Source organism: Danio aesculapii, chromosome 16, assembly GCF_903798145.1.
Source record: "Danio aesculapii chromosome 16, fDanAes4.1, whole genome shotgun sequence".
In the NCBI taxonomy this organism is placed as follows: Eukaryota; Metazoa; Chordata; class Actinopteri; order Cypriniformes; family Danionidae; genus Danio; species Danio aesculapii.
The window spans coordinates 28,020,507-28,038,295 of record NC_079450.1 but is presented as its reverse complement, the minus strand read 5'-3'; the positions used below and the strand labels follow the sequence as shown (position 1 = coordinate 28,038,295).

Genomic DNA, 17,789 nt, shown 5'->3' with positions numbered 1-17,789 from the left:
GAGGCATCTTTAAGCTGCCATCACCAAAAAAGCCTTTTATATAAAGTTTTAAATATTCTTCAGTAGTTCAGTACTTTCTCCTTGTGTTAATTCAATGTTATTACACAACAAATTTTTCAGATTTTTAGTTTTGTTTTATTTTTATGTTTGTTTGGGTTTTTAACAAAATCTGGTTCAATTCCATGTCAACAGCTCCTATAGAAATATTATTCCCAGGAAAAAAACATGATGTGTTCAATAATTATTTTTTCCTGCTATATGTTTACTGAACAAAGGTTGAGTAATGCTTAAAATGTGTTTTGTTCATTGTCAATTTATGTTAAGAAATGCAGTAATGTTAACTAACACAACCTTACTGTAACAGGGTACCCAATATATCATGCATATCATTTTAAGCCGCAAAACTCTCTGAAAGCTTTCAGTCCAAGGATCAAGTAAGCGTGAATGCATCAAAACAATCAGTTCAAAACAAAAATGTACAGAAAACCAGGCTGATTATATGAGATGTGGCAGAGAGAAGAGTGATTCATGGCCGCTTTTCAGTGAATTATTCATACCAGTGTGTGTTTAGCTTTAAAACATGAGCTCTGTCATATTGTGTGAATGTTTCTGAGAAGCACGAGCCCTTACAGATCTCACAGTGTGAAACGCAGGCAAAACATTCCCAAATGACATGAAAGCTACATATCTAAACATACAGTAATGATGCTCGAGTCTGTTATACTGAAGCACGAACAAACCACATACTCTATGTGTGCTCCCAATGCACTGATTGCATGTTGTATTTATGAACGGATACAGTTCAGTGCACTCACACCATTTCAACACACATCCAGTATAATGGTTCTATTTGTCATGTGCAAGTTGCTGCATTTAGCATTTGACAGAAACAGAAAATACACTCAAAAATGTGCTCTTTTTTAATAATAATAGCATCTTTATCATTTCTTTACGTGGTATAGCTAACTGACTTCACCTCACCAGCCTCCCAGCAGCCAGAGCCATCTTTAAATAGTAAATAATTGCCCCGCTAACAATTATACAGTATCACAACACACTGGGTGAAGGTTTACTCCACAGCGGCAGCGCAGCACACATTAAACCCTCTCATTAAACACAGCACTGACAGCTTTAAGCCTGTTTATTAGACATACAGCTAATATTAGTGTACTTGTACAAGATGTATTCCATAGGTCTTTAAAGTTGCTTGCACAGCGAGAATGGACTGTCTTGGACTAAACTGTGCTTACACCTGATAATACATTAAGACTGACTCTAGAACGCAAGTGCACTACTATAAGATATGTTTCTAACCCAATAGCTCGAGAACACCTCATCAGTTTCATTTACATATAGGAATCACCATCAAAGCTCAGACCTCAAAAAGACTACTGACAGATATGATACGTTCTGTTTCATATTTCAGCAGATGCTTCAGTTCAGCCTGGCTGTGGTCTAAAACATGAGTGTTCTATAAATGAAGGAAACAGATTGAAGCATTTATAAAGTGTTAGAATACAGTCTTACCTCATACTCCTCAGCCTCGATCAGCAGTTTGGCTGTTGTTATTCTGGATTCGTAAGGTGGCATTTTGCTCTGAAGCACAAAAACAATGAATATTGAATGAATTTTAAATGACTGAAGGGTACTTGACTTGATTTGATTTGATGTGATAATTATATAAAAGCTCATTTTAGAGAAGACCTTGATTTTATGTGTAATTAACAAATACAAATTCAAAAGTTTGGGTTGCTTTTTTAATAAGTAATTCCTCTAATATGCTTGAAAACAGTTGAAATAATGTTGAAAATAGTTAGGCTTTTTGAAACTTTAGTAGAAGCCATGACCATTTTTGTCAAAAAAAAAGAGCCCCTATTTTGCATTATAAAAGATCATATTTTGGTTTTGGAGGTCTCTAAGATTTTTACCTAATATTCTAATGACCCCCTATATGATTTGTTCAGCAATTTATTTGTTCCCAAACATCTCCTTAGCATGATGCTAATCTGTGCCAATTGGTCCAATGACCCAGTCTGTTGTGATTGGTAGACCGCTTTCAGCGCAAGACGGAGAAAAATGCAGCATATACTTTATTCTTAACCCTAACCCCAAGTAATAACAACGACGTACATTCAGTATTAATAGACACACTGGCAAATTTTTTCCAAATAGTTTCAAAACTATTTTGAAAACTTACAACATCACACGTGTAAGAACAGCTGGTGGTGGTCATTGTAACGACAAACAGCAGGGGATCACGCGCTCAGAAATGCATTTAAATCGGTAAAGGAAGAAGTACATGTCGCGTTTTTAATGTGGTTTTGGATGCGATATGTAAATAGGCCCATAAATTCATGCATTCATTTTCTTTTCAGCTTAGTCCCTTTATTAATCTGGGGTCATCACAGTGGAATGAACCACCAACTTATCCAGCACATGTTTTACACAGCAGATGCCCTTCCAGCTGCAACCCATCACTGGGAAACATCCGCACACACTCAATCACACACATACTCTACGGATAATTTAGCTAACCCAATTCACCTATACCACATGTCTTTGGACTTGTAGGGGAAACCGGAGCACCCGGAGGAAACCCAGGCCAACACGGGGAGAACATGCCAGCTCCACACAGAAATGCCAACTGACCCAACTGAGGCTCAAACCAGCGACCTTCCTGCTGTGAGGCGATCGTGCTGCCCACTAACCCCCTAAATATTTAACCTATTATATTATATAGATTTTAATGATACATTACAAACAGTGATCTTTAATAGATAAGTGATTACAAGCCGTGAAAGTGATTACAAATTACAACACACATATAAATACATATTTTGCGAACTACAGAAAACGAGGCAACCATTTTAATAACACTTACACGTAGCAAGGTACACTACCAGTCAAAAGTTTGAAGTCATCTTTTTTTTTTTATAAAAATGATTCTGTTCATCAAGACGGCATTTATTAAATGTAAAAATATTGTTGAATTGTTCAATATTTATTAAAATTTTAAATTACTTTTAAAAGCTTTCTTATTGTGTGTGGTTTCAAATTTAATTATTACTTCAGTCATAATTGCTTTATTACTATTACCATTAATAATAATAATTATTATTATTATTAATAATATTAGAGTGATTTCTGAAGGATCATGTAACTCTGAAGACTGGAGTAATGAAGCTAAACAATCTTCATTAAAATCACTGAAATAAATTATTAAATGAAATGATACTATTGAACAGTTATTTTATAGTGCAATAACATTTAACAATTTTACAATTTGTACAACTTTGGGTAGTGTACATTTTTTGTGTGTTTACTGAACCTTAAGTATTAGACTAAACATAGATAGAATAAACAATGCATCTTGTTCAAAGGAATTAAAACTGATGTCACAATAGTTGCCAGAGGTGAACAACAGAATGTAACAAATGCTTTTGATAAAGCTTACCTAATTGTTTACCAAAACATCTGCTTATATTTGGTAAGTAATATTCTTTGTGACATTATTTTAAACCATGGGAACTATTTTAGGAGCAAAAAAAATCTTATTCTACACTAGCAAAAAAGAGCGTCGCTTTAGACCTTTAGATAGACATCTTTAGATTTTCATTAGACTAATGGTCCATTAAATCAATATTTTTTTTCTGGCTCTCAATGGACATTTTAATAATCCCTCATTATAAACACCATTTCTCTTTTAACATGCTGTCTCATCAAGGACAAGGCCACTTCATCTGTTATGTCTTCATCATTGTCTATGATGTTAAAAGACTTTTTAAATTGTACACACTAACACAATCTCTCTTTTCTCTACAATGGATAAATGGTTACTAAATCAGCCATGTAAAAAGACTTGATAAGAGCGCTTATTGCAAAGCAGCATCTGCATATTACAAATTCATGTCTAGTGCCAGGCAAGATCCCTGAAATTTTAACCAGTAGGAAAGTAAACAAACTTTTACAAATTCCCTCAGCGAGTCAGTTCAGGTGAGGCTTGTTTTTTCTGTGGTTTCGTCAGCTCTACTTAACAGCTGAACTGCGAAAAATCATTTAGACACACAGAAACCAAAATACGTCTTTGAAAAAGCATGAAACGTGTAGCCTTAAGGAAGAAACTGAGTTTTTAACTGTTGCAAGACCATGTCAGCAGAGGAGGGTGGTCATTTGATGGAAAAGCAGCGAGTGTGTGTGTGTATTTATGTGTGCGTGTCTGTGTGTGGCCCCAGGGCCAGCCTTGCGGCAGTCTGCCATCGTCTTGGCCTGGTATTAAGAGAAAAATGAAAAGCTAAATGCGCTAGTTTGTTCCCTTTCTTCCCTTATCTTTACAGGACTAAGAAACCTTTAAACGCAGTGCCATTTCCTTCAGTGCAATCACAGAGAGGTCAAAGCAGGGGTCATCATGTGTCCTACCTTGGGTATGGAACACAAACACCTGTGAACACACCTTAGTCTGATCTTCTTCCTCTTCCATGTTAAGCTCTGTGCTCGCCAATGACTCTTCCTCTTTCTGTAGGCTAGGTAACCATGACGACACACTCTTCTTCAGGTACTCGCGTCCCTCCTGCATACAAGCATAATAAAATACTATTTACTCTCACTGTTAAGGTATAGGTTCATTCTTCACTCAGAAAAAGGTGTGGGATGAGAAGTAAGATGGTAATGAGATCGATTTGAAAAGAGGAAACGGAACAGGATATGAGGAACTAGGGGAAAAAAAAAAGCAGCATAAGTATTTGTATAAGACAAAAAATATTCATTGGAAGAATGAGTAAATGAGAAAGTACAGTGGGTGACACTTCAAAAGGACCGTTACCGCTGTATGTGGCACCGCTGCGGCACTAAGAGATTAAGAACATGTTTGAAGGTGTAAGAGAAGTTTGCGACTGTACCGCCAAGGGGTACAAAAGGACCAGATGCGAATAAACAGGAATATACAGAATATACAGAAATAAACAGTAGCTGTAAATACCCTGCTACTTTTAAATGAAGATGAAATAACAAAACAAAGCATTATAATTCCTTCATTAATCATTAAAAATTTGTTAACAATATTTATTATCATTGTAAACTTGTTAAGTGCAATGATGATTCATTTTGGAAAGTAGAATTAAAAAAATAAAAGACAACTTAAATGAAAGAACAAACATACATACTTACACAAATAAATAAATAAATAAATAAATAAAAGCAGCGTTTTAGCCTAAATATAGAGAGATGTAAAGTGTTTGTTATTTTAAAGTGATTAGACAAAGACAGTCAATAAATAAGCTTTTTCATTTACAGTTTTCATTGAGTTTTTATTTACATTTTCTTTATTGATTATATTTTACTTTCTCATTTAATGTCTTAATTACTGGGCAATTGATGCTAAAAAATTGACGCTGTGTTTATGACGCTAAAAAAGCCACTACATAGGTAGTGAAATGGCTTGAGAATACGAGGAACTCGAAATCAGAGCAGGACAACTCAAAGCCCTAAAACTAGTTGCACAGAAAAAGAGAAAGTGACAGAAAGTGCAATAAATGGTAGTGGGATGAGATGAAAAGAAGCAGGATGAGATGAGAGGATGTGGTAAAATTATAAAAGCAAGTAGGATACATTAATGCAGAATAAGGTAAAAGGAAGAAGCCTGCTGTAAGAGAACCTTACAGTAGGAAAGGAATATATATAGAAAATAGTATATGGCGAAGAAGTAGGAAATTAAATCTGCAATAAAAAGAGGTATAAAGTAAGAGGAAGTGACAGAGCAGATGGCAGCATGCAATTACAAAGAGTATGGTGGAATGAGAGGATGTATTAAAATGATAAAAGGAAGTAGAATACTTCGAAGTATGCTTTTTGAAGCTGAAATACAGCTCATTAGTCAAAAATACGAAGTAAGTTTAGGTGATGTATTTGTGGAGGAGTCTATCTGCTTGTGAAGGGGCTTCCGGGTCCAAGAGCTCCATCATACTGTATGAGGAGACTCAACAGGTGGTAATAATGAACATTTACAAAGCAATGTAATACTTTTGAATATCACGATCGCAATGTATATATCCATGCCTAATATTCGATGGCCAGAATGTGATTTTAATTATTTAAAAAAGTTGTTAAAATATTGGTGTCTGTAATGCAGCAAATCCAGAGACTGTTGTGTACATTATGATTATATATAAAGTTTAATTTAATGTGTAATATGACTAAAAAGTGGTCATAAACAAATATTTTCTCAATTCAAATGAGTAGCAGCTTGGACCTGGAAACAGCGATTATACTCTTTATTACAAACATGCTCTGTTTGAAATATTTTAAACTTATAAAATTAATTCTTGAGGTGCAGCTGATCATAGAGAGTTGCAACATGTTTTAATCTGTTTATTTGCAAAAAAATGTTCTGTGGACATGTGTATACATGTTATTATGGCACCTGTCAACCAATTCGGTGGGCGGGGAAAACCCACACTCCTACATCACGTTGCGGTGGGCCTCAGAATAACTGGGATTTGGGTCCTTTTTTAATGTCAGGAAATGTAAACAAAAGAGACTTATTTTTGTTTCTATCATTCCAGTATGACAGTGGACACACTATACATACACACAGTTCTGTCCGAACAGCTTCCAAAAAGATGATTTTCATCATAGGTACCCTTCAAACAATGATTGCAAGAATTGTCTTATTGTTTGGCATTAGAAACATTTACGTATAAATATGGAATCCCTGTGTAGGATTTCTGAAGGAAGCAGATATGAATCTTCTCTCAATCTAACTTGAACTATTTGCTATTAATATACCATTGTTTTGATACATGTACAGTTGAAGTCAGAATTATTAGCCCCCCTGAATGATTAGCCCCACTGTTTATTTTTTCCCCAATTTATGTTTAAATTGGAAGAAAAGATTGGAAGAGAAGATTTTTTCAACACATTTCTAAACGTTAATAGTAATAGTAATAGTAAAATAATAGTTTTAATAACTCATTTCTAATAACTGATTTATTTTATCTTTGCCATGATGACAGTAAATAATATTTTACTAGATATTTTTCAAGACACTTCTATACAGCTTAAAGTGACATTTAAAGGCTTAACTAGGTTAATTAGGTTAACCAGGCAGGTTAGGGTAATTAGGCAAGTTATTGTATAATGATGGTTTGTTCTGTGGACTATCGAAAAAAAGTTCGCTTAAAGGGGATAATAATTGTTTCCTTAAAATTGTGTTTAAAAAATTTAAGACTGCTTTTATTATAGCTGAAATAAAGCAAATAAGAAAAAAATATTATCAAACATACTGTGAAAATTTCCCCGCTTTGTTCAACATCATTTGGGAATTATTAAAAAAAAATTCAAACGGAGGCTAATAATTCTGACTTCAATTGTATGTTGTATGTACATGCATTTATTTATTTGTATTCTCGTAATTTTATATATATATATATATATATATATATATATATATATATATATATATATATATATATATATATATATATATATATATATATATATATATATTTGTACATTTTCTTTTCTTTAGTACATGTTAAAAGTTCCCACAAAAAAATGATAAAAACAGTGTTTAAAAGAGGAAGAAAAAAAAGAGGAAGTAGACTAGATTGAAAAATGAGATAGAGCCAAAAGAATTAGGCCAGAATGAGAGAAATCAAGATCGGAGGAAGCTTTGAGAGCAAGACAAACTGTATTTGTTTGGGGTAAGTGGAGTAAGTAGGAATCATGGTACAGGATGAGAGGAAGCACAATAAACAAGAAGAGGTGGTGTAGAATGACAGAAATCTGTCATGTATGAAATGATGAAGGAAATGGCATAAATCACAGAAAGTGGTAAAGGACAAAAGGGAACAACTGGGAAGACAGAGAGGAAGTAAGATGGATTGAGAGGTAACTTGATAGAACGAGAGAAAATTGTCTTAGAACAAAGCCAAATTGAATCAGAAAGAGAAAGTAGAATAGAATGAAAAGTAGGACAGGACAATGTGCTCCCAGGCAAAGGATGCTCTATACCAGAGATTCCCAAACTAGGGCCTGCGGGCCAAAGCTAGCCCATGGTAACCTTTGAACCCATCTGAGAACAGAGGGATAATGATGGGAATGATTTCGAGATTGTCAATTCAAACTTGGTGAGCAAATGAAGTCAAAGGCAGATTCTGCTTGACTAGTGTATTCAGCTTCGAACCCCACTGTGTTATAAATGTGATTGTTTATGTTTTTATTGCAATAAGTTATCATGTAAAAAGGTATACAGAATTAGTAAATAAGTTTAAATGAATGTTTTCTGTTTATTTTGAAATACCATGAATAATATAATTAACCATGACAAATTTAACGTAATATCAGTGTTTCCTCTAGAATTTTTTTCAGCTGTGGTGGCAGGCCTTTTACACAAATCTACCAACTACCAATGGCGTTAATTTAATGACAAATATTGTGGGTGCAGTATTACAAGTCGAGATCGCATTTATGTAATACAAAAATGGCAATCTCTTTGCTTGCGCGCCGATTTCCTCTGTTCGTGCACAAAACGCCTTGCACACCCCCTCAAATATACGCTGTTCATGTGCAGATTTTCTTGTGTGCTCTCAAATAAACGTTTATATAACAAGTATGTCGTGCTAAGAATATTTATGTCTCCAATAGACCTACAGAGCGGCATTAATGCTTCCTGAAGTAAAGTGAAACGGCTATAAACTCCAGCAAGATAAAGTCATTGTATGCAGAGCCATAGACCTTTATCAATAAAGTATAATTATGGAAACTGTGTTCATCATGATCAGCAGGATGAACTTTGGTGTGACACCCGCCATGGAAGAATGAATGTAGCAGATTCCATGAATATAATTTGGTATATTTACCATCGCCCCAGTGCCCTTAATGATATTTGGTTTTTGACCACTCATACAAAAAAAGTTTGGGCAGCTCAGCTCTATACGATGAGAAAAGCGGTACATACACTGAAAAAATATTACAGATTTTGTCTTTGACTTATTTCTAGTCAAAACATCAAAAAATACATAAATCACTTCCTTTCATTCTGCACCTTAAAAAAAAGATTTAGTCTAAACATCTAAAAAAAAATCATGAAGCATTTTCCAGACGAGAAATACATTTAAAACATTTAGAAATAATTTAAAAAATAAAGTCAATTTGTTTCCTGAAAACAAGCCAAGTAAGGTTAAGTAAAATAAGCTTACTTACAAGCCAAACAATATTATTTTACTTGCACCACTGGCAGATGATTTAGCTTGTTTTCAGGAAAAGTTATTTAATTTCGTCTAATTATTTCTGAAAACAAACAACATTTGTTACTTGTCTAAAAACTGCTTCTTGATTTTATAGATGTTTGGACTAAATCCTTTTTTGTAGTACATTGTGAAAGGAGGTAATATAAAGTAGGGTGACAGCTAGCAGAATGAGAGGAAAAATAGGAATGGATGAGAAGATGGAGAAAAGGATAAAAGGGAGTAGGGGAAAAATGGGAAGTGGCACTTTATATGATTCAAAGATGAAGGAAATGGCATGGACAAAAAGAAGTGGCACAGAATGAAAGGAAGAAGGATCAGATGAGAGAAAGTGGTATAATAAGAGAGAAAGCAGTGAAGTATGATTGTATTTAGAAAAAAAGGGATAAGAAAAAGTTAAAAAAGACGAGATGAAACAGTAGAGATGAAGATAAAGTAAGATAGGATGAGAAGAAACAGAAGAATTGAATAGGATCTACAAACCTGAAAAGAAAGACTAGTAGAACAGGAAAACATATCTAAAAGACGAGAGGAAGCAGTATAGGATGAGGTGAAGTGACAGAAAAAAGGAAAAGACATAGTGGGATGAGACGAAATGAAGCAGAACAGGATGAGATGAAGCAGAATATGCTTTAAGAAAAAAAGAGGAAGTTGTACAGGATAAGAGAACGTGGTACAGAACAAGAGGGAGTAATATGGGACTGACATGGGATGAGATGAAAAGCGCAAGCATGAAAAGGGTTGAGGTTAGAGGACACAAAGAGACTTGAAGTTTATGATTGTTGAGTCAAGTTCTACTGTCAGCTCTCTGAAGGGAAATGGAAGGGTCTTCTGAAGTGAAAATCCCCACTCTAAGCTGCAGACTCGGGATGAGATGACATGCTGGCTTTATGTCTGTTTGCCCCCTAGTGCTTCAGTGAAGAATTGCATGAAAGCAAAAGCGTGCACTAGTAGTAAATCTGTCCTAGAGTCATTTTCAATAAGCTTGTTCTATTAATGGCTTATAATGAATTAGATGCGACCTAACTCTGTCATCTTAGGTCTTTATCTTTCCCAAAAACAAGCATACAAGCCCAAAACCTGTCTTTTATACTAACTCACTCTCTCTCTCTCTCACAGAAAATTTCTATCTACGTCTTCTCCTCAGAAATACATGAGTCAGCTCTCTCAGCTGCTCGCCACCTACACTAATTATGACTGCATAATGACCCACTGCTCAGACCGCTTTTCTTTCTAAAAGTGCAGTGAACCAGCGAGACAGTGAGGGAATTCTGGGTAATTCAATCTGCAGATGTCCTGTTATACCTCAGTTTTCTCAATGCTGAACTGGTAGCTGGCCATCAGCTGCAGAGCTTCAGGGTTGTTTTCATCGTACTGTAGTGCTTTGTCGATGGCTTCTTTACAGTGGTCAGCAGCGGCTTCCTGCATGCTGTCAAACAATACAACATTAATATTAATAACAGCGTTATTAAACTCATTGTCTCTAACCCATGTAAAAGAAAAAACATTTTTATAAGGGGTTTAAACGCAGTTGTGTGATTATAGTCAGCCTCCACTGGCAAAAAATGTATTAATTCTATTTTTATAATCACACTTCTTAAAAACAGTGTGCAAACTGTACAAACCCTTTGTACATGTCATCAGAGGGAAATGTCAAGCCCATTAGTGATGATCTTACCCTCAATAAACAGCTCTGAGTAAGAAGCAGCCGTCTGCCATTTGAGTTTTAGCACAGTACCCGTTGAAGATATTAACCCCTTTCACACAGTAAAACCGGTAATTATCCAGAAAATTAGTATTTTAAAGGTGCTTGTATTTGTAAACATATAGGAAGTCATGCGGTTGATGGTTTCACACCAAGAGATGGCCAAGAAAAAAAAAAAGCTATCAACCGTAGGCAGAAGCGTAGCTAAAAACAGCTTTGCTGATAATATGAAGAAGGGGTTCGTGAACGAAAGTGAAGATCGGGGTAGTTGACGATAGTGAAGAGATAGGGGGGGTCTGGGGGTTCTGGCGGGCCCCTAATAGTATCTCCAGGAGCCCCAAACCGGCGTGAGCCCTTAGAATCGTTCTAACTTCCCCCCTCCTAGCGGCGCCCATGGTTGTAGGCTCTACAAAAAAAACTGACTGCATACACATCACAGCTGAACAAAGAGCTTTATGCTTTAGCGGACATATGCACAATTTTAGAGTAGCCTCTATTAGACTAAATAATTTTCTGTGAATGACACTCCATATGCGCCCGTCAGTTTTACTTTCATTCATTTAATCAACTACTTTAACCGCAAAGAGACAGTCTTTACTAAATTTTCGCAGCACTTAAAGTATCCCCCACGGAAGAATAAACTCATTCGAAAGGATGAGACAACAGAAACTCATTGTGAGAATAATTTAACGGAGCGGTGCACGTCATGTCTGCGCAACTGTTTGCATGAATGAAGCGTTTGATGCATCACTGAGACACAGCGTGCAGACCTCTGGTATCTGCGGACACTTCCAAAACAGCAGCTCAAAGGGTGCCTTGAGTATCTGTCCAATGTACTATTGAGCCTTTTCTAATTTACAGTTTCAGGTAGGTCTACTTTGTGTGTGAAGGCAATAACCATCTCTATTCCCGTGTTGCGAATGCGATCTGCTGATCTAACAGACACAGCGCAACATGATTTAAAAACAGCAATGAACTCCATGTTGCAGGTCAAAATGAACCCATTTAATGCAAAACTAAATGCATTCCTCCACTGATTACTTATATTAACAGGAACAAATAGTCTTGGAAAACGTTTTTCGAGTCATCATGAACTCGACACACAGTTTGAATTGTGAATGAATGAAGAATGATTGACAGGCGCGGCAAAGGGAAGCACTGAACTGAACATAAATTTAACCACATGAATATTCATCTGTACTTCACATTAAACTATAGAATGGCTTCAGAACATTTGGGATATAGTAGGCCTACATGACAACTTTCTAGTGCCTTATAATAGGCTTTTGATGGCTTATAAATTACACAAAATATAGCACACACGCAAGATCGGATTTGGATCGGTACCAGCTGGTTGATACCAGATCCAGCAAAAATGTGCGATATCGAACCTATATCCGATCCAAGTATCGTAATCGGTGCATCCCTAGAGCAACATAGAAACGTTATCTGACTAACAGGTAACAGCTAAATGTGTCTGAAGAAGGATTCAAAGGCGTTTATTTTCATAAACTGTGTGAACGTGTCTGAATGTTCTGATTGGCTGGAGTAGACGTCTCACGTCAGCGTGTTCCAAACATGAATGTGCTCTTTCCAGCAATTTTTCTTCTGCGTTCACACAGAGCAGCATTCCAGGAAAATAACTTCTCTTTCCAGAAAATTGCCAGAACGAATTTACTAGCAAATGGCAGCGATTAAAAAGCATATATAAATAGGCATTTTCAGTTTATCATGCAGATAACATTAGTCCTGTTTTGAATCTGCTGCTATGGTGACGCACAGAGCTTTGCAACTCCACCCTCTTTTGAAAAGAGGGCTGGGAGCACAATCTCATTTGAATTTAAAGCAACAGTCACAAAACGGCACAATTTATAATCAAAGCCTAAAAGGGGCAGTTTTATTTTAAGCTGAAACGTCACGTACAAACTCTAGGGACATCAGCGACTTATTTTACATCTTGCAAAAAGGGGCATAATAGGTCCCCTTTCAATTTTTTGCCAAAAAGGTTGAAAAATTTTTTTCACTAACAAACTAAATTCAGACCATAACTTTGCACTTTGATTTTTAAATAATCAAAAAAGTGAATAAGCAGCATGAGACAAAAGGGAGTGATAAAGCATAAGAAGAGAAGAGGAAAACAGGTAGTGATATAAGATCCCTTCTTGTTCCTTCACAATAAGAAAAAAACGTCTCCTTTTAAAACCTTTAGCCTTTCTGTTGGAATGAGTTGCAAACTACTGAGACCATCACAACATCTTTCAACAAGCAGCTAAAGACACACTTCCAAAAGGATTTAAGCGTCCTACAATTAAGCCAGTGCACTAATTCCCTTATCTGCATTTCTTTTCTTCTCTAGCTTGTTTTCTAATCTAGTTTCCTAATAAACCTGTTATTATGTTTTTTTTACAACTTGCTTTATTGGCAAACTCCTTTAAAAGTCCCTTTGGATAAAAACCATCAGCTAAATGCCTAATTATAAAATGTAGAAAAAAATGGGAAGTAGGAAGAAGCATATGGGAAACAGGATGAGATAGGAAATTCCTACTGGTTCTAGTAGGACGTGGTGATAAGTGGAATATTACAAAAAAATAAACAAACAGTTTGAGTGGATGAAGAGCAAGAAAAAAATAGTAAAGGCTTAAAGGTAGCTCTGAAAAAAAAAAAACGTAAAAAACAACTTTGTTCTCAATTGTATTTTCTCCGGCGTTTAGTTTAGTCCCATCATGGCCTCCCAATCACCTCCTTCCACTGAATTGCCTCTATCACTGTCTCTCCACTCCCCCAATAGCTGGTGTGTGGTGAGCGCACTGGCGTCGTTGTCCTGTGGCTGCCGTCCCATCATCCGAGTGTATGCTGAACACTGGTGGTGGTGTGGAGAGACCCCTCTCATGATTGTGAAGCTCTTTGGGTGTATGGCCCTACACAATAAATGCGCTAAATAAATGCACACATTACATTCCAAGTTTATTATGTGCAATATGATGCTTGAATGTTGCTCTGCTGACTCTAATAGGCTCTGAATTCACATGTAATGTTTTGACAAAGGTATTGGTTCCTTATCTGGACTTCGAACATCTCGGGACAGTTGCTACCAAAGCTCTTGAACTTCATTTAAATTATTTTCATTTGTGGAAGATGAACGAAGATCTCAGGGCATTAGAAAGAAACAAGAGTAATTATTATCAGTGTTTTTACTTCCACTCAAAAATATGCACACATAAAATCATGCTATAACAAAATAATCTGTGGAGTATGTTGACCTGAAACTCGTTTTAGTTGAACAACAACTTGATCTGAGTAGAATGTCTAGACAAAGCACTACAACTTTGGCCAATAACTGAACTAAACCAGACACCCCTAAGCACCCAGGGCCATCCATAACAACTGAAGAAAATGTATTGGTGAACGCGCGCACACACACACACACACACACACACTTTTCTGCTCTTGATTTTCCAGTTATGGCCTGCAGCAAACATCTACCACAACAACATACACACCGCCATACAGTACATCAAGAGGAAAAGTCACAAAGACGTACTGTACTTTCCCAGAGGCTGCTGCTGTTCCTTCATAATGTACAGCGATGTGTGAAATGGTATGGCGCTTACATATAGTCAATAACCCTGACCTTTCCCTGATGCTCTGAATTTCAATCTCAGGGTTTGAATGAAGTCACGCTGTGCCAAGATCCTCAGCAATCAACGCTAAGCGCATCTCCAATCCAAATCTACTTTTCATCTCTCTCCTACCATTTCTCCCATTCTAAATTCCCCACCCTCTCTCTCTCCCTCTATCATCCAGTCTGTGATTAGATCTTTTCTGCAGGCCTCAGAGCAGATGGGCTCCAGTCTGCAACGTCCCAGGTGTGTGTGTGTGTGTGTGTGTGTGTGTGTGTGTGTGTGTGTGTGTGTGTGTGTGTGTGTGTGCGTGTGTGTGTAATATCATCAGGAACAGAAAGCCAAAAAGGTTGAGAAATGAAAGGAATAAGAGAATGGCCAGAGCAAACAAAGATGGGCCGAAGTGCAACAAGAGCCAGCACATATCTGTGTAAAATGAAAAATATTTACCAGAGATCTGTGAAGAAGATCTCAGCGATGGAACAGAAGGCCACAGACACGTCCTTCTTTGTGACGGGACCCTCAGAGGGGATTGCGCCCGCTCCAAATGCACCAGCCTATCAGGACAAAGATCCACAAGACAATGAGGTCGAAGAATAATTGACCTACAGTGCAGTTGGGTTGCATGATATTGGAAAAATCTGACATTGCAATGTTAAGTTTTTCTGCAACATTTCATTTTCAGTCATTTATCTAGATTAGGATGATCAAGTCTTTTTCTATGCAGTGCCTTTGCTGCTTTAATAAAACACAAGCATATATAAATACAACAGAGCACAGATAAAGGTGAAATAAACAGTTTTTGAGAGACTAAGTATTCAGGTACCATCAAATAACAACGTTGTCATTGTATAAATTATTAAAAAAAGAATAATATTTAATGTGTTTATCTTTTAATCTTTAAATAATAATCTAATCCTATGATTACTGCAGATACACACATTGTGATATTGATGCTCAAACAATATATTGTGCAGCTCTAACCTACAGTTATCCCTATTTACTCACTTTATGTTGTTTCAAACCTGCATAACGTCTCATAGCTATGTGTGATGTATGGACCAAAACTAAGACATCATCTCTTTTTATATTTTAAAATAAATATATTTTAATATAAATACAATAAGACATTCTTACGTCACCATCCCCATATTATATCAACATGCTAATTTAAGGAAATTGCAATGATATTGTATATTATTAAATTAATTCATGAATTATATAAATATTTTTATAATTTTCACTATTTTGTTTACATTTATAACATGATCTGTCTCTTTAAACACTTTACAAGGCTTCATTATTTAAAAAAAAATATATATATATTATTATTATACATTGAAATATTTATAAATCTGATTAAAAAAAATATAAAACAGAATATCAACCTACAACAGTGATTCTAATGCAGGTGACTGGGGCCCAGTAGGGGGCCTCTGATTATTTACAAAGGGGACACAGGATTGATTTAACTATTTAAATTACCATAATATTACTAATTCATTTACTATAAGTATAAATGTATATATATTTTAAAAGTACTGACTCATGTTTTATCACCCCTAACCCACCATTTATTTATTTATCTTACTTTTATTTAGTAAATTAATTTATTCATTCATACAGTGTATATAATTAATACATCAACACACTAAGTCTGTATTAAATACTGGGGAAAACTGGGACGTCAGAGAAATGTTGAGAACCACTGCTCAACACTACTTCGCAATTTGTCTGCTTATGTTTTACTGCCCTCTAGTGAAACACAAAGAAATGAAACACTATAATCCCTCAGGACAAGTCATTTAGATCACTTAGAATGCATGTTTTACCCAGCTGAATCCAATACACTATAATGTATAGTAATGTACACAGTTAATCATTTTAACTGATTTTAGTATGTTGTGATGTTGTAAAACAACATCTGTGAGCAACACTTTTTCAATGGCACCCCATCTATAAGAACAAAACACATCTGTCCTTCTGTCTTTTCCATTTACCTGCCTCACAAAAACACACAGATGCTACACAGGGAGACTCATGAGATCGGCTCAGCATGACTCCTGCTATTATGTCAGCGCTAATTCTGCTTCAAAAAAAGAATCGCTCTGATTCAGCAGCTGACTTGGTAATCGATGCAAAGAAAGTGCTGTCCACTGGGAAAGCGCACCATCATGGTGAAATACACCAATTATTCATTAGACAAAGCTGTGAGGGTTCAAATAAAAGGTGATCATTTTGAAAAAATAAACTAAAAGTAGTGCTGTACACCTAATCAAATCACGATGTGGAGTGGAGTCTGTGAATATTGAACATCCTAAGTGTTGTTTTTTTACTTTTTTTTTTGTATTTTTTATTGTGAAAATTTTATTTATTTTCCAAAAAATGTATTTTTGTTGTTGTTCAAATAAAAGGGTGTTCATTTCAGGAGGTTGCATGATCTCACTCAATAAACTGAAATGCTTTTTGATTGTAAAAAAAAAAAAAAGAAAGAAGGGACCCAAAAAATTTAAACAGAAAATTTGGCATTAAAATGTGTAAATCAAACATTAAATGAATTGAAAATGCTTCAACTGTGTATGAGTGATGTCTTGCCTCATTTGCATGTTTGTCCATGGTGTTGAGCATGACCTCAATTCCTTTACTGAAGTATTGCACAGCCTCCATGCCTGTGTGGATTTGGCCCAGGTACATGTATTTACTGTGGCCCTCCTCTGGACTAAGCTCCACAGCCTTCAGATACACGCACACCGCTGTTAAGGACTACACTGCTCAAATACACTCATGAAAAGTTTTATTTGTTTTATTTCGGCTAGAAAACTAGCCGAAACTACTAAAAAAGTCGTTTTAAATTTTTTAAAAACCCTTTTAAGGTCAAAATTATTAGCCCCTTGAAGCTATATTTTTTTCGATTGTCAACAGAACAAACCATTGTTATACAATATCTTGCCTAATTACCCTAACTGCCTAATTAACCTATTTAAGCCTTTAAATGTCACTTTAAGCTGTATAAAAGTGTCTTGAAAAATACCTAGTCAAATATTATGTACTGTCATCATAGCAAAGATAAAATTAATCAGTTATTAGACATGAGTTATTAAAACTATTATGTTTAGAAATGTGTTAAAAAAAATCTTCACTCTATTAAACAAAAATTGGGGAAAAAATAAACAGGAGGGCTAGTAAATTAGGGGTGCCAATAATTCTGACTTCAACTGTATG

At 35.7% G+C, this 17,789-nt stretch overlaps 1 protein-coding gene across 1 annotated transcript in view; it reads right to left on the bottom strand.

The window, feature by feature from the left end:
* si:dkey-12j5.1 (uncharacterized) overlaps positions 1-17,789 on the bottom strand; it is a 149,017-nt gene that overhangs the window by 127,621 nt on the left and 3,607 nt on the right. The window contains exons 4-8 of the mRNA XM_056476142.1: positions 17,163-17,312; positions 15,018-15,124; positions 10,548-10,671; positions 4,451-4,567; positions 1,528-1,596 (exon numbers count right to left, since the gene is read on the bottom strand). Of these exons, the coding sequence (XP_056332117.1) occupies positions 1,528-1,596; positions 4,451-4,567; positions 10,548-10,671; positions 15,018-15,124; positions 17,163-17,312 (567 nt within the window). The remainder of the gene's footprint in view (positions 1-1,527; positions 1,597-4,450; positions 4,568-10,547; positions 10,672-15,017; positions 15,125-17,162; positions 17,313-17,789) is intronic.